This window comes from Myotis nattereri (assembly GCF_964212035.1).
Source record: "Myotis nattereri genome assembly, chromosome: 10".
NCBI classification, from domain to species: Eukaryota; Metazoa; Chordata; class Mammalia; order Chiroptera; family Vespertilionidae; genus Myotis; species Myotis nattereri.
Window position 1 is genome coordinate 47,764,822 of NC_138085.1, and position 25,712 is coordinate 47,790,533.

The 25,712-nt window shown below is 36.2% G+C and overlaps 1 protein-coding gene across 3 annotated transcripts in view; it reads left to right on the forward strand.

Moving 5' to 3' along the window:
* The window catches only part of WDPCP (WD repeat containing planar cell polarity effector), a gene marked incomplete at its 5' end in the record, with an annotated part of 194,364 nt that extends 174,420 nt beyond the window's left edge, over positions 1 to 19,944 (forward strand). For all 3 annotated transcript variants that reach the window (XM_081100593.1, XM_081100592.1, XM_081100591.1), the window contains 3 exons: positions 10,469 to 10,527; positions 12,738 to 12,769; positions 19,547 to 19,944. In XM_081100593.1, the coding sequence (XP_080956719.1) occupies positions 10,469 to 10,527; positions 12,738 to 12,769; positions 19,547 to 19,597 (142 nt within the window). In that variant the 3' untranslated portion in view covers positions 19,598 to 19,944. The remainder of the gene's footprint in view (positions 1 to 10,468; positions 10,528 to 12,737; positions 12,770 to 19,546) is intronic.
* Between the last annotated feature and the right edge of the window lie 5,768 nt (positions 19,945 to 25,712).

Consider the following 25,712-nt stretch of genomic DNA (forward strand, 5'->3'; position numbering starts at 1 on the left):
TGGTTATATTGTAAGTTTATATTGTTAGTTTTAAGAAATTGCCCAATTGTTTTTCCAAAGTGATTGTATCATTTTACATACCCACCAACAATGTATGAGGGCTCCAGTTTCTTTACATCCTCACCTATGCTTGGAATTGTCAGTTTTTTATAACGATTCTAGTTGGTGTAGAGTAGTATCTCATTATGATTTTATTTTTTTAAAATATATTTTATTGATCTCATTATGATTTTAATTGTATTTCCCAAATTACTAGTGATGTTGAGCATTTGTATGTGATGATTAGCCATTAGTATATCTTCTTTGGTGAAATATGTATTCAAAACTTTTGTCCATTTTTATTGAGTTGTCTTCTTCTTATTCAATTAAAAGAGTTCTTTATATATTCTGAACATAAGTTCCTTATCAGATATACAATTTGTAAATAATTTCACCCCATCTATGGCTTGCCCTTTCATTTCTAACAGCGCCGTTTGACGTGCAAAATTTTATTTTGTCAAAGCCCAACTTAGCTATTTTTTCTTTCATTGGTTGTGCTTTTTGTGTTATATATAAATATTCTTTTTCTAACCTAAAGACACAAAATTTGTCTCTTGTTTTCTCCTAGAAGTTTTAGTAGTTTGAGTCTATTTTGAGTTCATTTTTGTGTTTAATGTGATATAAGCATCTAAGTTCATTATTTTGTTCATGGAAATCCAATTTTCTCAGTACCATTTGTTGAAAAACTCATTTCCCCTACTGAATTGCTGTGGCATCTTTGTCAAAAATCAATTGGCCGTAAGTGGAATGGCTTATTTCTGGATCTGCCATTCTGTTCCATTTATTTATATCCTTACACCAACAAGTGCCTAGACTTTGCTCTACAAAGGCTGTACTGAACCAGAGTCTCACAAAATACATCATAATACCACAAAAATCCAGTTGGACAAAGATAACTATCACATGATCTCACTCATATGTGTGATATAATGATCAACATAATTTGAAGAACAAAAATAGATCCAGAGACAAATGGCAGGGGAGGTGGGGGTGATTATTAGAGAGCAACCAAAGGACTTGTATGCATGCATATTAGCCTAACCAATGGACACAGACACTGGGGCGGTGGGGGCTTGCCCGGGGTGGGAATGGCTGAGGGGGTGGGGGGTCAATTGGGGAAAAAGAAGACATATGACCTAGTAAAAGTTTAGACAATAAATAAAAATAAATAAATAAACAAACAAACAGTAAAAAGATGAACAGTTCCATACAAATTTACTACAAAGTAACAGAAAATGAAGACCTACACACATCAATTGAGGAAAATTCTACCCCCACCCCAAAACAACAACAACCATGAAGTAGAAAAATACTGCAACAACACTCAAAGCAAAATTAAATATAACAAGCAACTGGGTACATGGAAATGCCCTCTGAATTAGAAGACAACAAACTGAGAGGAGGAGAAGGATGTGGGTGGAGGGAGGGAAGAAGCAATGGAGGAAGTTCATTGAACTTAAGAAAGAAAAGGAATAAGAAGACAATTATTACCTCAGAAATGAAAAATAAATTACAAGGCATCCAAATGAGAATAAAGTCCAAATAAAATTTAATAAAAAGCACTGAAATGGCAGAAAACAAGTGAATGAAAATGAGATAAAGAGAGAAGTAAAAAAAAAAAAATGTCAGGGAGAAAGCACAGTAAGTCCTCACTTAGTATCAATGATAGGTTCTTGGAAACTGCCACTTTTAAGTGAAATAACGTATAATAAAACCGGGTTTACCATAGACTGACATAAAAAAGAGTTAAGTTCCTGCAGCATGTTTCTGAGCACAAAAACATCACCAAACTTCTAAATAAAGATCCAAAACACTTCTAATATTAAACAAATAAATGTGAGCTATACATACATTTATGAAAGATTAGCTAAACACAAGTAAGATAATTATTTTCCAACCTACGGATTCTAGTTCAGGGTTGCAGGTGACTAAAGCCTATCCTGGCAGCTCAGGGTGAAAGGCAGGAACCCTCCTGGACAGGACACCCTTCCATCGCAGAGCGCACTCACACTCACCCACTCTCACTCATACTGGGACAATTTAGACATGTCAGTTACCCTAATGTGCACATATCTGGGGTGTAGGAGGAAACCAGAGTAGCCAGAAAAAAAACCACCCAGACATAAGAAGAAAGTGCAAACTCCATACAAACAGTAGCCCCACTCATGAATCAATTTTTTTCTCATTACAAAAGGATGTTGAACTATCATCAATGTTATTCGAGGACCTGCTGTAATAGAATGGGAGATAAGGCAAAGAAGCAATGGGATTTGAATAATTTAATTCCTTGAAGAAGAAAAATGAAACAATGGATCAGAATTAATATTTAAAACTATAATCCAGGAAAATGTTTCTGAAATACATTTTAAAAAATATATATATTTGATTTACACACTGCCATTTGTGACAACATGGATTGATCTTGAAAAGATGCTAAGCAAAGTCAGACAGGAAAAGTTAACAACCATATTATTTCACTCATGTGGGATATAAAACAAAGCAATAAATAAACAAATAAGAAAAACAAAAATTCATACACACAGATAACAGTATGGTGGTTACTAGAGGGAAGGGTTTGGGGGTGTTAATAAAGAGATAAGGGGCTCAAATATACAGTGATGGAAGAAGACCTGATTTGGGGTGATAGGCACACAATGCAATATACATATAATGTATCACAGAATTCTACACTTGAAAACTATATAATTTTATTAACCAATGCCACCTCAATTAATGTGATTAAAAAATAAAAATGTTATTTTGTAACCATTAGAAAAGGAAAAAGAAAGATCATACAGGTACCTGAGAAAATTTATATTAGAATAATTGATTCTATGACATATCCTAACGAAGTTCTTAGATTCCACTGATTAATTTTAAACATCTTCAAGGCTTCCTTGTAAAAGATCAAGTAACTTACAAAAGCAGAAGAATTAAACTAGCATTAACCTTTTCAAAAATAAAATACAAGGCAAGGCAAAAGTGGAGCTGCAATTTTTAAAAACTCAAAGTGTGAACCAGCTCTGAGTACAAAGGCTAAAGGAAAACAGTTTTCATAAACCTTCTTGAGGAATGTACTAGAGGAATGTACTTCACCCAACCATGACATGACTCAGAAAAAAACAGCAAAGGACTGATTGTGAACATTTCAATACATATAAACAGTGAATCAGTATGGAAGACTTGTGTACAGATATTATATGTTGTGATTAAGTACAAATGATACAGCTGAAAAATGAGAGTACAAAGAGTGAAAGAGAAAAGCAGAATCAGCTCACCAATTGTTGTGTGCCGGTGGGAGTTAAAAATGCCAATAAGCAAATCACCTGATAAAAAGTTAAGAGACAAAGAGCATTAGAAAAGAGATTAGGACAAAGGTAACCACTAAAACAAAACTACAAACCTTTCTTAATACCACTTCTAAAAATAAAAAAAGAGCCAAGAAAACACATACACAACTTCATAAAGAAACAAGCAAATATAACCAAATGCACATAATTATAAATATTCAGACAGACTTGGGACCAAGAATATCAGTCATATGCCTGGCTGGTGCAGCTCAGTGGTTGAACATTGACCCATGGACCAAGAGGTCACTGTTCTATTCCCCATCAGAGCACATGCCTGGGTTTTGGACTCAATCTCCAGTAGGGGGCATGCAGGAGGCAGCCAATCAATGATTCTCTCGCGTCATTGATGTTTCTCTCTCTCTCCCCCTTCCTCTCTCTGAAATCAATTAAAAGCCTTTTTTTTTTTAAAGAATATCAGTCATAAGATTAGAATAAATGAACTTACATTTATTACAAGATTTTTAATTTGCTCACAAACCAAGATCCAGCTATGTACTGTATATAAGAGATACATCTAAAATTAATTGATTCAGAAAAGATAAAAATAAAGAGATGGGGAAAAGATATTCCAGACAAATGAAAATTAGAAACCAACCATGGAAATCTTGGTTGCAGAGAGAATAGAATTCAAGCTCCAAAGCATTAAATATGTGGTCATCCAAGTTTCATAACTAAAATATAATGTTTACAAATATGTATGCACCAAGTAACACAGAAACCACCTCTATGAAGGAAAATCTATAGGAAATGCAAGAAGACAGATACACACTAATAATCGAAGACTTTAACTCATTATTCTTATTACAAATTGTGATAATGGCAAATAAATTTTCTTCTCAAAAACCTGTGTAATACCAAAAGTGATCATATGTCAGGCGCCACAAAGATGGCACTAAAAGTTTCTTTTTTTTAATATATTTTATTGATTTTTTACAGAAAGGAAGGGAGAAGGATAGAGAGTTAGAAACATTGATGAGCGAGAAACATTGATCAGCTGCCTCCTGCACACCCGCTACTGGGGATGTGCCCACAGCCAAGGTACATGCCCTTGACCAGAATCGAACCTGGGACCTTTCAGTCCGCAGGCTGTCGCTCTATCCACTGAGCCAAACCGGTTAGGGCGGCACTAAGCTTCTTAAGAAAGAACTATTTCAAGCTCTCTGATCACAAAGCAGTACGACTAGAAATGTTTAACAAGAAACAAAATTACCTTCTTCCTAGAAGTTTTAAAACCTTCTAGTAAACAACTCTTGGGTGAATGAGAAAACTGTAACATAAAACTTCTAAAAAGTAATTCTAATAAAAACACTATATATAAGATCTATGGGACATATTCAAAGTAATGACCAGAGTAAAAGTGATAACACTAAATACTTTTATCAAAAAATAAAATAAAATAAATGAACTAATTCTAATTCAGTAACTCTAAAAAATAACAAGAAACTAAACCAAAGTTAGTCCAAAGGAAGGAAATAATAAAGATAAAAGGAGAAACTAATGAGCAGAGTGGAGGTTGAGAAACTTTCCCAAATATCAAGAAGAGTAAATATTTTGGGCTTGTGAGCCTTATGCAATTACTCAACTCTGGTGTAGCACAAAGCAGCTATTTTCCATACATAAGTTAATGTACTTAAGGGTGTGTCTGCTTTTGCTCACTTTTATATCCACATCATCCAACCCAGTACCAACCACAGTGAGCATTCAACAAATATTCCATCCAGAAATGAATGAACCATAAAATATCAGCCTACTCTATAAAATTTTCTCTTAAGTTTAAATCCTTCCCAATGACTGTTTACATTCTTCATATGCTTACAAGTCACAAAGTGAAATTTTAATTTCTGGGTAGCCCATAATACAGTAAACTATATTCATTTAAACTAAATATCATGCAGAAAACAACTGAAAACTGGTTTTGAATAGATTGTACTGCACTTAAGTTTATAAACAAACTTTCTAGAATATAAACCAAATGAGGGTTAAATGTTTGCCTTTTCTGTTTTTATTATTCACTGCTGTGACCTCCAGGACTTAGAAAAGTGCCAAGTATGTAACAGAAGCTTCATAAACATTTATTTAATAAATTTTTATTTTATAAGAATATATAGGCTATAAGAATATATAGCTGAGTTCCTTCCTTGTTACAGCAACGTAGTATTATTCCATTTGCAACAGCATGGATGGACCTGGAGAGCATTATGCTAAGTGGTATAAGGCAGTCAGAGAAAGGTAAATATCACATGATCTCACTCATTTGTGGAACATAATGAACAACATAAACTGATAAACAAAAACAGATCCAGAGACAGAGAAGCATCGATCAGACCATCAATCCCCAGAGGGAAGGTAGGGGAGGGTGGGGGTAAGGGGGAGAGATCAACCAAAGCATTTGTATGCATGCATATAAGCTTAACCATAACCAATGGACATAGACACCAGGGGGGGGGGGGGTGAGGGCATGAGCGGAAGGGGGGTGGGGGGGGGATAAGGACACATATGTAATACCTTAATAATTAAAAAAAAGAACATACTGCTGATACTTAGTGTGTAGACATTTTAGATATATAAAAGAATCAGGCACTTCCAAATTTAAAGCAATTACAACACCTAGGGTATACATGAAGTAGGGTTTCTTTTTTTAAATCACCATTATGTGAATTAACTAAGACCTTATACTTTCTGTCACTAATATTATTACTCAAATCGTTTGTTTTCATATTTTCTCTGTGGCTAAGATTACCACTATTTAAATGGTTGGTTTTCATTTTTTTTAATATATTTTATTGATTTTTTACAGAGAGGAAGGGAGAGAGATAGAGAGTTAGAAACATCGATGAGAGAGAAACATCGATCAGCTGCCTCCTGCACATCTCCTACTGGGGATGTGCCCGCAACCCAGGTACATGCCCTTGACCGGAATCGAACCTGGGACCTTTCAGTCCGCAGGCCAACGTTCTATCCACTGAGCCAAACCGGTTTCGGCGGTTTTCATATTTTTGACCTAGACATTTAAAAAGATTACAGAGCCCTAGCTGGTTTGGCTCAGTGGATAGAGCATCAGCCTGCGGACTGAAGGGTCCTGGGTTCGATTCCACTCAAGGCTGGGTTGTGGGCTCAATCCCCAGTAGGAGGCGTGCAGGAGGCAGCTGATCAATGATTCTCTCTCATCATTGATGTTTCCATCTCTCTCTCCCTCTCCCTTCCTCTCTGAAATCAATAAAAATATAAATTATAAATAAATCTTACCTAATAATAGACAAACATGTAAATTGACTGTACCTTTGCTATGCTAACCAGCCAATCAGGAGAGTATGCAAATCAACCCAACAAAGATGGCGGTTAATTTGCATATGTAGGCTCCAAGCAGCAGAGCCAAACCTGATGGCCCCGGGGCCGACTCTGGCCAGAGCCCAGCCAGAGCGAAGGCCTGGGTCCTGGGTGCCACAGGCAAACCGGTGCCAGCAGCCAAGGGAAGGGAAGGCCTATTGCACAAATCTCTTCATGCAACAGGTCTCTAGTAAATAAATAAATAAAAAGATTACACAACTCAAAAATCACTTTAGAAGGAAAAAAAACACCACCATTCAGTGTGAAAACAGCATTGATCCTAGGACTAAAGTAAAAATACTTAACTGCTAAAAGTTACTAAATTTTGGCTTAATATTATTTGATTCACATCTAAGCCACTTTTTTTTCACTTAGAATAAAAATATCCTTCTATTTAGAATCCTGATGTGTGCCTATAAATATAATGGATGAAATTTTTCAGTGTTTACATAAAGATGTTGTCAACAGAATGCCTAGCAGATTTACCAGAAAAAGAAATTGACAGACTATAATTCATGAAGACGGGCTCCATACAACTGCCCCTGCCAACAGGAAACCCGGCAGCTTGCTGCTTCTTCCGGCTCAGCCGCAGCTGACCTTGTGTGTTCCTCTCGGCCTCGCAATTCTTGTTAACCTGGCATAAGAGGAACACGTCTGGCATATGTCTAGGAAGTTCAGTTCTGCATCTTAAACTGAAATAAATGTGGAATGTACGGAAGGTTTCTAGAACTGGTTAAGTTCATATTATTCCCACGTAGGTGTGTTATGATTTGCTGCCTGTAAAACTAGAAACTAAGTAGAGACATCTTTTTCTAAGTCTCAGTATCTGACTAAAAAACTAGCCAATCTTAAACATACTTCCAAAGATAGACCATCTTAAGCTCTTTTAAACCAAAAATTAAAGGGTATTGACAATTTGACAGCCTGGAGATGTTTACAAGTTCTCACTGAACCTCTGGCTCTGCTCAAGAAAGCTGATCAAGAACATGTGACAAAGAAAATGGGAGCTGAAAAACAAAAAGAGGATTTCCATTTCCTCTCAGCCTAATCTGGTCTCCTATGAATTTTCTTATTTTTGCTTTCTGGCCCACTAAGTAAATCTTATTGTGAAGAAAAGTTACATTTCCCTGTTACTGCAGTGGTTCTCAACCTTCCTAATGCCACGGCCCTTTAATACAGTTCCTCATGTGGTGGTGACCCCCAACCATAAAATTATTTTCGTTGCTACTTCATAACTGTAATTTTGCTAGTTATGAATCGTAATGTAAATATCTGGCATGCTATATGTGTTTTCCGATGGTCGCGACCCTCAGGTTGAGAACCGCTGCTTTAATGTGTCTCAAGAAAAGCTCTGGGGAAATGAACTGCTTTACAGATTCATAGCTCTCCCAAAACTCCAAAATCTATATATTCTGAGTGGCAGTGTTTGGGTTTGGAATGTATTCTTTTTATTAACTAAGCCAAATGAAAGTATAATTTCATGTACAAAGCCTTGTTAATGTTATATATTTTGAAACCTTAATCCTTTGTTAGTGGACTTCATGTGATATGTACTATTTGCATAGTATTTTTCTTCCACAAAACTCAGCGCATTCAAACTTCATAACTTTGCATTGAAAATATAAAATTTCAACTATAGAACATCCTTACTTATTATCTAAAACTGTGGTTAAAGTCCTCATCATGTGAAATATTTTACCTGGAGAGTATTATGCTAAGCGAATGTTGAATCTCAGAGGGAAGGCAGGGGTGAGTGGTTGGGTGGATGAGAAGAGATTAATCAAAAAACTCATATGTATATATGCATAACCCATGGACACAGACAATAGTGTGGTGAAGGCCTGGGGTGGGGCGGGTGCAGGCTAGAAGGCATCAGTGGGGAAAGAAGGCAATATCTTTAATACTTTCAACAATAAAGATTTTTTTAAAAAGAATGAACTACTTGTAAACTTAGTCCATTACTCCCCAGTGAAGACTAGCATTTCTCTTCACCTATTAATTGTTAGTTCATCAGTGCTTTCACTGATTGTCAGCTATGTAAACAACCAACATATAATGCAGACATATTTCAAAACAACTGAAAATTTTGCACAAAACATAAAACTTGTTTCATGGCCCAGCTGGTGTGGCCCAGTGGTTGAGTATTTTTTGTTTGTTTTAAAAATTAAGTATTTTGTGTGGTTTTTTAAATTGATGTACCAGGAAGTCACTGGTTCAGTTCCCCGTCAGGGCACTTGCCTGGGTTGTGGGTTAGACCCCCAGTAGTCCCCAGACAATCAGTGTTTCTCTCTCACAGATGTTTCTCTCTCTCTCTCCATCTCCCTTTCTCTCTCTAAAATCAATACAAACGTATTTAAAAAAAAAAGACTGTTTCATGAAGTCAATAAAATGGGTAACTGTGTGTATATCTCATTCAAAAACCACAAGGATAATAAAATTAAAAGAATTGTAAAAGAAAATTAGTTTATTAGTGCAGTATTACTATAAGCCTTAAAAATAAAATCCTTAAATACTTATTGAAAAAAATCACCCTCTTTTATAATGTCTGTTGTCAAGTCAAAGATGCCGTATACCTCATGCTCTTAGACAGTCTGGTCGGCTGTTCTTTTTTGCACTAGCACCTCTTCTCACCTGTCTGATCAATCTGAGTTACTCTTTGTGTCTTCTCAGAATTCATGCAGAATTGAAATTATAACTTATATTTTATATAAGATAAAATAATCTTATCTATATGTTTTTACCTTTTACTTTTAGTCAAATTGTCATTACTTACTATGACTTTCAATTCCATTTTTAAAAGATTCACTTCAAGGGTTTCCCCACCTCCCACCCCCGAAAGCATATTCTCAGATATGATCTCCTGCAGTTTTTTTGTTTGTTTTAAAAATTAAGTATTTTGTGTGGTTTTTTAAATTGATTTTAGAGAAAGAAGAAGGGAGAGGGAGAGAGAGAGAAACACTGATGTGAGAGAGAAACATTGATCAGTTGCTGCCATATACATCCCAACTGGGGGATGGAAGCCACAGTCTGGGTATGTGCCCTGACCAGGAATTGAACCGGCGACCCTTCGGTGCACAGGACAACGCTCAATCAACTGAGACACACGGCCAGGGTTCCTGCAGTTATTTTTAAATCTAGGTTCCCATACCTTTCTATGTCAAGAAAGAGAGAAACAATGCTATTCTTGAGTTTTCATTTCTGTAGGGCAAATATTCATGTCACATAAAAACCTGTACATGCATGTTTACAGCCATTATACTCATAATTGCCAAAACCTGGGAAAATAAATATCCTTCAATAGGTGAATAAACAAACTGGTACTCCTTGGCAATAAAATGTAACGAACTATTGATACATGTAACATCTTGGATGAATATAAGGGCATTATACTGAGTGACAGAAGCTAGTCACAAACATTATAATGTGTGATTCAAATTATATGACATTCTTGAAAATTATGTATAAAATATTTTATTTGTATATTAAAGTTGGATTTAATACTCTTCAAAATGTCCTATGAAATACTTAGTGGTGGGAAAATTAAAATCAGTTTTCAGTGTTTTTAACATTATGGTATTTAAATTATTACACTGTTGAAAGGTTCCAAGGAAATTTTCAATTATATTTTTTAGAACTTCTGAAGTTTGAAAATATTCAATATTTAAAAATCTATAACATATTTAACTATATAATTTTCTTTTTTATCCTTGACCCAATTAAAAAAAAAAAAAAAAAAACAACTTACACAACAGACAAGTATTTGACAGAAGGAATGAACTTGAAAAAGACGCCTGTGCTGAATCTTTGATGGGTAAGGCCTGTTTTAAGAAAGGTAATGGTACCCACGGTACCCAAAGCAATTCAATAAGAAAGAAATGTACATAGTATGATAACATAAGGCATTCATGTAATATACTCCCTAAAACTGGTACCAAAAAAAAAAAAAATTAAGTAACACAGTAATCACCTCCAGTCTAGCTGAGTTGGTGGCCTGCAAAATACAACTGCAACATGCAAAAGCAATCGCATGAGATATTATGAAAATGGAGGTCCCATCTCTGACTCAAAATACTGTCACTCCAACACTGTTTTCACCTATGAAGGCACAATTTCAATGGAATAATTCTCATAAAGGATGGGCCCTTGAATAAATAATCTAAAGTGATTTTTTTTTTGTATTAATGGTTTAAAGATATGGGATTCTCAGTAGAAAAAAATGGTATTTTCCCTCTAAGTTTGTTTTCCCTTGAATTTTAAGAAAAGTGTAGAGTTAATTGTATTCAACAAGGCCAGCACTAAAGTCAGAATGGAAAGTTCATGGTTACTAGCAACATAACAGAATATGAGACCCCTCACTCCCCCACAGAAACACTAAATTGGCAACCATCCATGAACAAAAGGGCCAATCCAAGAGCTTCAAAATCCAAATAGGAAGTTGCAAACCCTAGTGGAGCCCAAGACCAAGGAAAAACACTTTGACAAGGTGCACCCACACCCTGGTAGCAGGCCTGAAGAATACAGACCTGACTGCAGGCCCAGGAACAGCTCTATCCCCCTGGGATCATAGCTTCTGCCCCACTCACTTATGGTCATACTACCAGCCCCATGGAGCAGGCAGGAACCACATCATGTATGACCCCAATAACAGGTCTACTGTCTGCAGACCCAACTGTGGACCTGGAAGCAACCCTATGACCAGCTCCAATTGCTCAATCTCAGAGGTAGTCTTCTCGGGGGACCTGTGGAGAGACATGCTGATCTGCACCCCAAGTAATAAGCCTGCCAACATGGACCCAGAAGTAGCCCCAATCACCTGGGGACCTGGCGTGAGATACACTGGCCAGCCCACCAAGGATGTAACTGTGAAACTGGAAGCAGCCGCATGGCCTGGCCCTGGCCCTGCTCAGCTGTCATCCTAGAGGCAAGCCTGTCTATCTGGTTACCTGGCAGGAGTAGGTCTTCACCTGCCAAAAATAATCTGTAAAGAACAGAAGAGGTTCTTGCTCCTTCAAATTCACAGACACCAATGCAAGACTATAAGGATCACAAAAATGTAGGCAAATACAGCAGTATCAAAGGAAATTAATAGAGTTCTAGTAAGCGACCCCAAAGAAAGAGATCCATGAACTGCTTGACAAAGAATTAAAAAAAAAATCATGTAAAGAAGCTAGTCAGTTAAAAGAGAACACAGACAGACAGAAAACACACACACTATTACAGAAATGTTATCATCATCAAGGCACTTCTTGGTGACAGGATTACAAGGAGGAATAAAATGCTGCTGATAAGCTTCAGAAAACTTGCAAGTTAACATCAGCATAATGCCAGATGGGTGGTACATGCATGCATGCACTAAGTACTGTATTGGGACTTATAAATGCCAGCAGTTACTGGTTTCAAGAATGAGAATATGTCCATTGATGTCTGCCTGATACCCATCAATAGTGAGACATTAGATCGTGGCCGTAATGACGGTTCTTTTCTCTTAGCCTAATTACATAAAGTCTCTTTTAAAAGCATCATTTTGATGTCCTGAGCCAGGGCCAGCAGGTATATCACTGCTTTGAGAGCAGATTGCCATTAATCAAATACAGTATTCTTTTCCATTAAGCAAAGTGGAAATAAATAATAAATCCTCATAAAACTTCTCAACACAGTTCCACAGTTCCCTGGATAACCACCACTAATCAACCAGAATTGGCACGTAGATGAAACTTACTTGCTATGCAAGTTTTAAGGCACCATTTTAATGAGAAAAGGCACAACATAGCCATAGTCTGTTCATTTGATTTCAGTGTTGATATTGGCCATAACATGTATGTAGAATAATTGTTACTTTATTACTATTTTGAAGTTTGGTTATTGCTTTCTCTGAGTTTTTAGTATTTTAATGTGTTTACATTATGATTGTTTTAAGTATTTCTCTGCTTAGTGAGGATTTTAAAAGATTCTGTTAAAAAATTTATGTTAAGGTCCTTTATTAGATTTTAAGATAATTAATCTTGTGATCTTTTACTTTAGAAGGAGAAATAAGAGAAGACTGCATAGGACAGGTAAAACACTTTCTATTACTGTTTCTTATAAGATCTTAAATTCCAAGAGAAAAGCATACTGTATGAGGTTGTTGTTGTTGCTTTTTTTAAAATATATTTTTATTGATTTCAGAGAGGAAGGGAAAGGGAGAAAGAGATAGAAACATCAGTGATGAGAGAGAATCATTGATAGGCTGCCTCCTGCGTGCCATCTACTGGGGGGATCGAGCCCGTAACTCAGGCATGTGCCCTTGACCGGAATCGAACCTAGAACCCTCCAGTCCACAGGCGGACGCTCTATCCACTGAGCCAAACCAGTTGGGGGTGGGGGTATAAGTGAATTAAAGTCACATGAGTAGATAATTGATGAAAGTGGGTGATGAGTAATATAGCAGTTTACATACACCATTCTCTATACTTTGGTATAAGTTTGAACTTATCCAGAATTAAGTTTAAAAATGAAAAATTTGTGATAATGACAAGTTATCCTTGTCATTTTTATCACATCCATGTGTAATATTAATAAGCAATGCATGTGAGGTCCCTCGCCATATTATGCCACTGAAATTACATTGAAGTTCATTTTGAGAGACGGTATCAATGACCTGTTAAGACCAATTTCAGAAAGCTTAGGTGTAAGTCAGAGAAAGCCTCACCATTTTATTAAAAACTCATAGTGGATTACAGTAACTGATTCACTATGAAACTTGAGTTTGAAAGATAGTTCCACAACTACTAGCATTATAGTTTGGAAAAATCATTGCATCTCTGTTAGCCTCAACTTCCTCATCTGCAAAATAGAGATAATTTCACATATACCACAGGATTTTCATGAAACTCCATTGTGACCATGTATGTGGTAGGACTTTGCTAATTGTATGGAACTAGTACATTATTAAACTTAATTCTGTATAATTTCAAACTTATACCAAAGTATAGAGAATGGTGTATGTAAACTTAAATTCACTTATATCTACTAATACTACTAATAATCATCGATATCATTGTTCCAGTCTTCTTTATGGACATATCTATATTGATATTCAATATTAAAACTGAGTTTTAGCTCTGAATTTGGGGAGGCTAAGACAAAAAAAGGGAAATGGTAGTGCTTTGAGAGGCATACTGGTATAACATAGAGAGAATTTGAAGGATTTGTAGGCAAACTGTCTCAGTTCCAGTTTCTTGCCCCTTCTTCCTCATTGCCACACATTTTGTATACCTACTTCCTTATCTGTAAAATGGGAGTAATTGTATTTAATATCATAGGATTATGTCAAATTAGGTAATATGAAAGCATTTTGTAAATTCTAAAACATTATTATTGTTCTTACTGACTTAATTTTTAAAAACATGCAAATAGTAAATTCATCTAAATAGAAACATTTCTTGCACTTCATTCACACTCAAGAATGCTGTGTTAGAAAACTGAAAAAACTAAACATGTCCTCAAATAGGGTTTTGAAAAAAAGACAGAAATCCTATTCACATTGCTCTTTTTTGCTTAATCCCTTCACTTTTTTTACCAGCCCTCAACCACCCTCCCCTCTGACAGCTATCAGTCTGTTCTCTCTATGAGTCTATTTCTGTTTTGTTAGTTTATCTTTTTCATTCCACATACAAGTGAAATAATATGGTACTTGTCAAGTTCTCGGGTGGGCTTATTTCACTAAGCATAATGTTCTTCAGGTCTATCCATGCTATTTCAAAGGGTAAGATTTCCTTCTTTCTTTATGGCTGAGTAGTATTCCATTGTGTAAATGTACCACCGTTTTCATCCACTCATCCGCTGATGGGCATTTTGGCTGCTCCACATCTTGGCTATTGTAAATAATGCTGCAATGAACATAGGGGTGCATATATTCTTTCAAATTAGTGTTTTGGGTTTTTGGATAGATTCCAGAAGTGGAAGCACTGGGTTATAAGGCAGTTCCATTTTTTAATTTTTTGAGGTAACTCCATATACTGCTTTCCATAGTGGCTGCACCAGTCTGCATTCCCACCAACAGTGCATGAGTGTTCCCTTTTCTCCACATCCTCAGGGTTCTCTTTTCTCCACATCCTCGCCAACACTTGTTGTTTATTGATATCTTGATAATATCCATTCTGACAGGTGTGAGGTGATATTTCATTGTGCTTTCAATTTGCATCTCTCTAATGATTAATGTCGTTGAGCACCTTTTCATATGTCTTTTGGCCATATGTATGTCCTCTTTGGAGAAGTATCTATTCAGGTCTTTTGCCAATGTCTACATTTTTTTTAATAAAAGATGACTGTATTAAATGAGCAATAGGTCAAAATCCAGTTTGTAGCAAAGCAAACCTTAACTTGTCCGCAGTTTGCTTACGAAAGTTTGTATACATTTAAAAAGAAAGGTGACCTGGTATTGCCCAACATTAGGTAACAGCAACAGGGTGTGGCTCAGAATATATACCTAACTATATGGAGAGCTCAAATGAGGGACTGGGGAAAACCCTTTTGTTGTATTAAATTATTGCATGAATTAACATGCCATTCAGTCAAGGGTGAGTGCAGCTTCAGAACTTAATCAAATGAAGATCAGTCTCTGTTGAAACTACAACTTCCTATTAACAAAAAAAATCACCTCCTCCCAAACTAGGGAAGAAACAAACCAAAACCACCACTTCTATACTATTTACCCAGGGGCCTAACATTTCATGAATTTTGGTCCTTTGATTCCACTGCTAAAGCTCTATAGCAAGGAAATACTCCTAAACAAAGAAAACACTTCATGCCTAAGTGTCTTTCATAGTATTATTTATAAAAAAGAAGAAAATAGAAACTATAAGTTTAACAAAAAATAAAAGGAATGACTAAGGAGCACTATAGTATTTAATGAAGTAACAGCCATTAAAAACAGAGACTGTGTGAGAGCATTGAAGAATAAAGTGAAGCCAAAGAACCCAAGCCAAAAATACAGAGAATTGTAAGTACAATATGACTTCTGCTGTTTTAAAAACAAATAAAACATATACGTGGAAAAAAAGAAACTGGTTCATGTGTATTTGAAACCATAGTTTTCATATGACTGGTGGGACTACGGTAAATTTTGTATCTTTATGTTTTCCAAATTTTATTTAATGAATATACTTTGTTGTTAGTAATTATTAATTAACTGAGTATACAAAATACATTATTTCATTGATCATCAAAAATTCCTATAAAATACATAGAGTATCGGTCAATGTTACAGCATGAAACAGACTTCCTTGGAAATACTCTGAAGTCTTCTTTAAAAATAGGATGGATTTTATTTAATTTTCTTAATCTTATTTTTTTTCATTGATTTTAGAGAGAGACAGAGATAGACATCAATTTACTGTTCCACTTATTTATGCATTCATTGGTTGATTCTTGTATGTGCCCTGAGGATCGAACCTGTAACCTCGGGATCACGCTCTAACCAACTGTTTTTAAATGTCATTCCTAACGTGAGAGGTATTAAGGCCTGGATAGAAGGAAGGCACTAAAGAACATCAAGAATATGGCTGAAACAGATACTTCCCGGGTATGCAAAGTCTGGCCTTCAAGCGACAATTATATCCAGTTATTAGGAAAATAATTTACCTAGGATCTCTGAACAAGACCAAAAGCTAAGTCTAGGCTTCTCAATGACTGTTATAGTGGTGTAAAAAAATAGATGTTGGTATAGTAGCTTATAACTATGAGTTGGATCTTATAGGTTTTTTTTTTTAAATACCAGTGCTTATGTAAATGATTTTTTGTTTTAAAATTGAAAGCTAAAAACATAAAATTGAAAGCTAAAGCCAGCACGCACACACAAGCCCCAGGCAATATTAAATTACTCATTCTTATTGTTACCTGATACTCCAGGTGTGTGGTTTTTTTTTTCTGTACATCAGGATCCACAAACACTTGCATACATATGTTTCCCTTACTTGCCAGCCACACTTGTTTTTTGTGGGGGTTTTTGAGGTACAACTATTTGAAATACTATAATTTAATGTCTTTCTGAAAGGCTTCTCAGCAAAAAGAACTTTCAAGGTATAACTTGAGGAATAACTTTTAAATGTCTCCAATTATGAAATATTAGTTTAAGTACAATCCTCAGCCCTACTCTCTTTACCTTTCTCCTTTACCATTTCAACTCTAAGTTGGCTATCTCCAAACTTTCAAAAATGTCTGCACTATGCCCAGCCAGCATGGCTCAGTGGTTGAACATTAACCTGGGAACCAGGAGATCACGGTTCAATTCCTGGTCAAGGCACATGCCCAGGTTGTGGGGTCAATCCCCATGGTGGGGGATGTGCAGGAGACACCTGATCAATGCTTCTGTCTCACCATTGATGTTTCTCTCTCCCTCTCCCTTTCTCTATTAAATCAATAAAAATATATATTTTTTAAATGTCTCCACTGTGCTATTATTATAAAAGCATAATATGCTAATTAGACCAGACGTCCTTCCAGATAAAGCTGGGGCTGTGAGGGAAGCCCAGGTCTCGGTGCCTGCCAGTGGCCAGAAGGAAGCCCGGGTCCTGGGTGCCAGAGGGAAGCTGGTGCTGGCAGCCGGGGGAGGGAAGGCCTACTCTTGCACGAATTTCATGCATCAGGCCTCTAGTCCTATCATAAAATCCTTGTTGGGGATGGAGTCTTTAGGTTTTTTCTATATAAAGAATAATGTCATCTGCAAAAAGTGACAATTTTACTTCTTCATTCCCAATTTGAATGCCTTTTATTTATTCCTCTTGACTGATGGCTCTGGCCAAGACTTCCCAGTATTATGCTGATTAACAATGATAAGAGTGGACATCCCTGTCTTGTTCCTGATCTTAGAGGAAAAGCTTTCAGTTTTTCATCATTGAGTATGATATTAGCTGAAGGTCTGTCATATATGGTCTTTTTTATTGAGTGTTTTAATCATAAATGAATATTGTCAAATGCTTTTTCTGCATATATTGATATATTTTTATGCTTTATTTGTTAATGTGGTGTAGTGTATTACATTGATAGATTTGTGTAGATTAAACCATCCTTGTGGCCCTGTAATGAACCCCACTAGATTGTGATGTATTTTTTACTGTATTTTATATTTGATTGCTAGTATTTTGTTTGTGATTTCTTCATCTGTATTCATCAGATATTTTCCTTTTTCATGTTATTCTTGCCAAGTTTATGTATGAGGATTATATTGGCCTTATAAAATGTGTTAGGAAGGCAAAATATTGCCTTTTCAATTTTTTGGAAGAGTTTGAGACTATCAATACTAAATCTCTTTGACTGGTAGAATTCACTAGTAAAGTCATCTGGTCCTGGACTTTTACTTTTTCGGAGGTTTTTGATGGTTGTTTCAATATCCTCACTATTGATCCATCCATATATATTTTCCAGTTATTCTCAATTCAGTTTAAGAAGGTTTATATATTTCTAAGAAGTTATCCATTTCTTCTAGGGTACTGAGTTTGGTGGCATACAGTCTTTCATAGTACTCTAGTATGATGCTTTGTTTTTCTGTGGTGTCTGTGGTAATACAATGAGATACCACCTCATACCTGTTTGACTGGCTGTTATCAACAAGACTAATAATAAGTGGTAGAGAGGTTGTGGCTATCATACGATCATATCAGTCACTACTGGTGGGAATGTAAACTGGTACAACCACTATGAAAAATATGGAAGTTCCTTAAAAAGTTAAGAATACACTTACCTTTTAACCCAGCAACCCCTCTTCTGGGTATCTACCTGCAAATTTTGAAAACATTTATTTGCAAAGCTATATGCACCCCTATGTCATTGCAGCATTATCCATGGTGGTCAAGACATGGAAACAACTAAAGTGTCCTTCGATAGAGGATTGGATAAAAAATATGTGGTACATATATAAACTGGAATACTATTCAGCCATAAGAAAAGATGAAATACTGCCATTTGTGACAACATGGATGGATTTTGAGAATGTCATGCTAAGCAAAATAAGTCAGAAAAACATCAAGCAACCATGTGTGGGATATAAAACTGGAACAAACAAGAAAAACAAACAAAAACTCACAGATACAGACAGCAGTTTGGTGGTTACCAGAAGGAAGGGGCTGGGAGAGTAGTAAAGGGTAATGGGGTCAAATATATGATGAGGGAAGAAGATTTGACTTTGGGTGGTAAACACACAGTATAATATACAGGTGATGTATCACAGAATTGTACACTTGAAACCTATATAATTTTATTAACTGATGTCACATCAATAAATTTAATTTAAAAAATAAAAAATCCTTTTGGGGGAGAAAGAAAAAGAAATGAGAAAAGGATGAGGTTCTTGTTAGTAGCTCTTTGCAGCTTCGTAAAATTGTATGTAGGGCTTATAAAACCATTATCTTTTCTATGAACCATTACCTCAAGAGCCACTGTTAAATACTTAGTAAAACATCAAAATTAAGAAATATACGCTGTATAGGACCTGTAGAACAGACAGTATTGTAAAAATCAAATAGGTGGCATCAGAAATGATTACCCACAGTTTGCAACTTCTCATTGTAGGAGCCTTCAGATGCTTCCAAGTTTCAACTAACATCCTTTCCTTCCTTTGCCATTTCATGCCTCACATATTACTTCTCTTCACTGATTTTTACCAATGCTGTGTCAAAATTTAAGAGTAAGATAAACATACAGTTCTCTTGTTTGCATGTATAATGCATTTTAAACTTTTGTTTCACTGTTTTTAAATATTCAAAGTAAAGATATTAAAAATATAAGTATTAAGTTGCTTAATTTTACTCTCTGCTTAAACATGTTTTTAATTATTTTTATTTGTTTGCTTTCAGGAAATTGGAGATGGTGGTTCTCTAAGAATGGTTCACTTTGGTTTGGTGTAAATAATATGAAATTTGTGTTTTACTGACTAAAAACCTCCCTGTATGGAGTAAAAAGAGGAAAGACAGTATAAATTGGTTAAGAGTTTAAATTCAGTGTTTTCAAAGTAAAGTTTTGTTCACTTCATAAACATGTAGCATAACAGCAAATTATCCTAATTAAAGTGTTAAAGTGCTTAATTTATTTTCAATAATGTAAAATGTTGGAAAGTTCTTAAATTATGCATTATTTGGTGCTGCAAAAGTAGAATATTTAAACTTAGTTCTTCTAAGTATTTTAAACATTTGCTCTTGTGATCTTGTTTACATCATTACTTTGCATCACAAATAAAGTTTTAAGCAAAAATTTCAGCTCAGACCCATTGTTGAGAGACAGTTTTCCATGGGTTTCTTGAGTTATTGCTGAGGCACTGACTCCCCTTGGAACAAATTCTGTCCCCTGTTGAGCAAAGGGCAAGCAAGCTCACCGCCAGTGATAAAAGACAGGAACTCCCAGGTTCAGAATTCCTATCCTTTACACAGCCCATTGAGTGTGCAGACGGCATCTACGACTCTCTGCATCTACCCCTCTCTACCTCACCCAGTAGGAATGGTGCCCGGGAAATCAGGGCGCCCCCTCTCCCCACAGAAAACTGATACCTTAGGTCAGTGATGGCAAACCTATGGCACGCGTGTCAGAGGTGACACACGAACTCATTTTTTTGGTTGATTTTTCTTTGTTAAATGGCATTTAAATATATAAAATAAATATCAAAAATGTAAGTCTTTGTTTTACTATGGTTGCAAATATCAAAAAATTTCTATATGTGACACAGCACCAGAGTTAAGTTAGGGTTTTTCAAAATGCTGACACGCCAAGCTCAAAAGGTTCGCCATCACTGCCTTAGGTACTATTATTGTGAGCAATAAAGTGTCCTTTATCTCTGATCCAGGAGTTTCATGTGATATACCAGCATGAAACTGTGGTTTGATAACTTGTTATCTTGCAAGTAGAGTAAAAATCTTAGACCTTTCAAAGTGCTTGATATCCATTCATTAGAAGAAAGCATATATTTTACAAGTATAAGTCTATAATAATGAACATCTTTTTCAAATATTATATATGAGGTAAATTCTAATTGAAATCTACTGTTAAAAACTAATTAGACTGAAGGCTTTTAGACTTTAGGTTTTTCTCCCTACTTCCTATTCATTTGTATCTCTACCTCAGGGTATGAAACTCAAGTTACATTTTTCAGTTTTCTACTGCTCTGGAAAAGTTTTAGTAATACTTAGTATGTGAGCCATACTAAAAAGAGATGTAGAGCTACCAGCAAATTTTCATTTTACTATTCCTATCCTTCTTTATCACAGTAATCAAAAGTTAATCAATTTTTAAAGAAAAATTGTATTGAGAAAGATACGGTTTTTGTCAAGATGGCAACACTTTCTACAGATTTTCTAGTAAATAATCATTAACCAAAAATACAAACCACATTTCTTGATCTACCACATCCTTTTGTTTTTCTAGCCACTGTTTTCTTCAACTAGGTGAGAGTCTAGTAAAAAAAAGTTCAGTACTATTTCTAGGTCCTATATGAGTAGATCATAGTCTATAGTAAAAAGTAAACACTAGCCGAAACCGGTTTGGCTCAGTGGATAGAGCGTCGGCCTGCGGACTGGAGGGTCCCGGGTTCGATTCCGGTCAAGGGCATGTACCTGGGTTGCGGGCACATCCCCAGTGGGAGATGTGCAGGAGGCAGCTGATCGATGTTTCTCTCTCATCGATGTTTCTGGCTCTCTATCTCTCTCCCTTCCTCTCTGTGAAAAATCAATAAAATATATTTAAAAAAAAAAAAAAAAAAAAAAGTAAACACTTAAATGAGATATTAATATAATATAAATAAAACTTTTCTATATAATGATGATAAGTTTACCAGTTGTCTAGGTAAAACTAAATAAAACTTAATTCTTAACTAAATTGCCCATTTTTCCACTTCCCATGCCTCTGGAACTATTAACTCAAAAATATAGAAAACCAAGTGTCTTTGACAATGTACATGGTTTACAAATGTGTTTTCCAAATGCTGGGAACCTGGGAGTGTTTATTAATTAAACATCCCCCTAAAACGATATTCCTGTTCTGCTAGGAACTGGCAGGACTACGAATGAGCTATCACAGCTCTAAAGTGAGAATAGTGGCGAAGACAAGAATACCAAGGTAGACGTGCACTGGCACTGACAGGTCACAGTTTCTCCTTAAGGAATGGATCCGTAAGCTTTTTCAACTATTCGCCAAAATTCCCAGGCCCCAAGTAATTGCACAGTAATTCATATTAGCTATGACACTGTGCCTGATTACTAGAGTAATCTAAGTTTGGAATACCTGAAATGGCTTTGGTTCATTAATAAGACAAATAACCAAAACTGAGATTATGCCCCCACCCCCCTACTCTGTCCACCTGGAATCATCCCTTTGTCTAGGGCCGTGGTCGGCAAACCGAGGCTCGCGAGCCACATGTGGCTCTTTGGCCCTTTGAGTGTGGCTCTTTCACAAAATACCACGTGGGGCCCAAACGTACAGTGCGATTGAAACTTCGTGGCCCATGCGCAGAAGTCGGTATTTTGTGGAAGAGCCACACTCAAGGGGCCAAAGAGCCGCATGTGGCTCGCGAGCCGTGGTTTGCCAAGCCGCAGTTTACCAACCCTGGTCTAGGGTATCCATGCTGTATAGTAAGTCTTCACCTAACAATGTCAATAGCTTCTGCAATTTTAAGCAAAACAATGTATAACAAAACCACTTTTACCATAGGCTTATTGATATAAACAAGAGTTAAGTTCCTACACATCTTATCAATATTATAATGGAACGATACTGAACAACGTTCATTATTCAACGACATGCTATATGCAGGGTAAGGCAAAGTGGGTTTACAGTTGTGAGTGCATGAAACACAGAGTTTATTCTTGTATTATTAATTATTACTGGAGGCCCAGTGCATGAAATTTGTGCACGGGTAGGGTCCCTAGGCCTGGCCAGCAATCAGGGCCTTCCTTCCCCTGGCTGCCAGCTGGGGCCTTCCTTCATTCTGCACTGCCCCCTGGTGGTCAGCACATGTCATAGCTAGTGGTCGAACTACTGGTTGGTCGAACTCCCAAAGGGACAATTTGCATATTAGCCTTTTATTATATAGGATTGTATTACCTTCTGTGCAAACTGTAAACCTCCTTTTGCCCCACCTTGTACACTTCCTGCCCGTTAATCCCTTAGTAGCCATCTCAGTTATCAGAGTGCTTTTGTTCAAATAACCCTTATTTTAATTAATAATAGCCCCAAAGCTCAAGAATAGTGATGCTGGCATTTCTGATATGCCAAAGAAAGGCAGAGAGGCTGAAAAGTGCTCTAAGTGAAAAGGTGAAAGTTCTTGACTTAGAAAAGAAAGGGAAAAAAATCATAAGCTGAGGATGCTAAGATTGATGGTAAGAATAAATCTATCCATGAAACTGAAGGGAAAAAAAATCTGTGCTAGTTTTGCACCTCAAGCTGTAAATATTAGGGCCACAGTGAGTGATAAGTGCTTAGTTAAGTTGGAAAGGCATTACATTTGTGAATGGAAGACATGAACAGAAAACATGTTCTGATTCATGGTAGTGTTATACTAGAAAACACTGAACCTATTATAGGAAAACTTCAGCAAGGAATCCCCTTCAACAAATGACATCAAGCCATCTACTGCAAGTAAGCGATGGTTACACAGACTCAGAAACAGGTATGGACTGAAAATATAAAAATTATTGGAGAGGCTGCATCTGCCAATAAAGAAGCTGCCACCACATTTTCAGCACACGGTAACACCCATGCAATCACAGCTGCCTTCATTTCCCATGCCCTAGTTCAACACTCACCTATACGTATATAATGTTTACCTATTTCACTCAAAACATATTCATAAGCAAGTAGACAATGTTCTTATAATCTGTACTTGTCTGACAAGTAAATTAAAGTTCAAAACAATATAAAAAACTTTTACATAAAACTAAAAGATATTCTTATCAAGTGAGTTACCCCAATAAAGTAGAAAGAATCCAAACAATATTTAATGGCACTATTTCACCACATAAATCGTCAGGCATCTTTTCCATAAATCTCTATGAAAGTCTGAGAAAAAGATGTTTGTGATGTTTATTTAAATTTAATTTGGAGGAGTATACATCACCCAGTCAAGAAGCATGTCATTCATCCTGCATAAAATTATTTATCCATTGAGCCTTTTTTGCTGAATTGCAGCCATACTTCTGTCAGTTCAAGTGCTGATCTATATATGAGGGATTAATCTGACACAAGACAGTGAAGCTTAATCCTTCAGTATATCATAACCTATTCTGCATGCTAAGAGGATTTCAAATTTTACAATTATACAAGAAGCAATACTATAAATGTACATAGAACAAGAATGATTTTCCTAAAATATCATTAATGTCTATGTAACATGAATAAACTATTTATAAATGTCAAAAAATGTCACGTAATTTTTATGAAGTGGAATTAAAGTCTTCACTTGATAACATTTTTTGTAAAATTTAAAAAATAAAATCTTAAGTACAGAGATTCACTTTAGGGGAGTTCTATCTAGAAATCAGCATGTTCTTATTTTGCGATCACTTAATGAAGTTGCCATGATCAAGAGAGGAGAGATGTGCTCACATAACTCACAAATAAGTGAAACGTTGTCAGACTAAAAAGAAGATCCCTTGCTTTACTCTGTAAACATTCACATTATATATAAAAAATGAAAGTACTGCCCTGGAAGATGTTCTCAGTGGTTAGAGCAGCCGTGGGCAAACTACGGCCCGCGGGCCGGATCCGGCCTGTTTGAAATGAATAAAACTATTGAAAAAAAAGACCGTACCCTTTTATGTAATGATGTTTACTTTGAATTTATATTAGTTCACACAAACACTCCATCCATGCTTTTGTTCCGGCCCTCCGGTCCAGTTTAAGAACCCATTGTGGCCCTCGAGTCAATAAGTTTGCCCACCCCTGGGTTAGAGTGTTGGACCTCAGACTGAAGGGTCTCAGGTTCGATTCCGAGTCAAGGGCATGTACCTGGGTTGTGGGTTTGTTGGGGCATCACTGGGAGGCAACCAATGGATATGTCTCTCTCACATGGATGTTTCTCCCTTCTACCCTCTCTAAAAAAAAAAAAAATCAATGGGAAAATATCCTTGGGTGAGGCTTTACAAAAAAAAGAAAAAATGAAATTACTCATGATGTAGACAAGAGATGCCAATAACTTCCTCTCTGAAAGCCTGCCCTGCTCATCACCCTGGAAGGAATGGATACCTTGTGCCATTTAATCCTAACCTTCTACTCCCAACCCTACCTCCAGAACACGACTGAAGCAATTTATTACTCTCTCCTGGGAATCTGGAATTAGAACAAGGAAACTAATCGTGGGAAGAAGAGCCAGAGTCATGTAGACTCTAGGTCTTAGGCTATCATTCTGAGATGGTCATGATAAGGCCATGTACAAGTGAGTGTGTGGGCAGGAAAGGCAGTTTATAATGGATGGGAAGAGAGAAGCAAACATGCAGAGAAATGTCAACAAGCCAGCTGGTTCCAGAGGGCCGTTTCCTCAAGGTTGCCAGCAATTAAATAAAATGAAATGCCCTTTTATGATATCTCCCCATCCTTTTATTTGAAGCTTATGAATAGCTAGAAAGCTATTTTACAATCAAACATTCCTTGGTTATGAAAATGAATTCATAAAATATGTCATATGAGGCATTTTAGGATATAAGGACTTCCAAAAACATGATAGAAGGAAGAAATGAAAAAATTCTTTCAAATTTCCTTTAAAACATTGAGAACTACTGATTTTTCAAAAGTGAGAAGGCAGGAGGGCAATGGCACCAGTAAATAGATATTGTCCTCCTATGCCTCAGCAATTCGCAGCAAGGCAGAGTCTGTAAGACACCTTTTATTCTTATTCGTTCAAGATGTTAATGTCAATATTCCATTTGAGTATCTACCTATCTCTTCCACAGTAGTGCAATTTTATTTTTTAAATCTCTTAATCTTAGGTTATTTTATTCTTTCTATCATTTGAATATACAATAGTCCCCAACTACCTGCAGT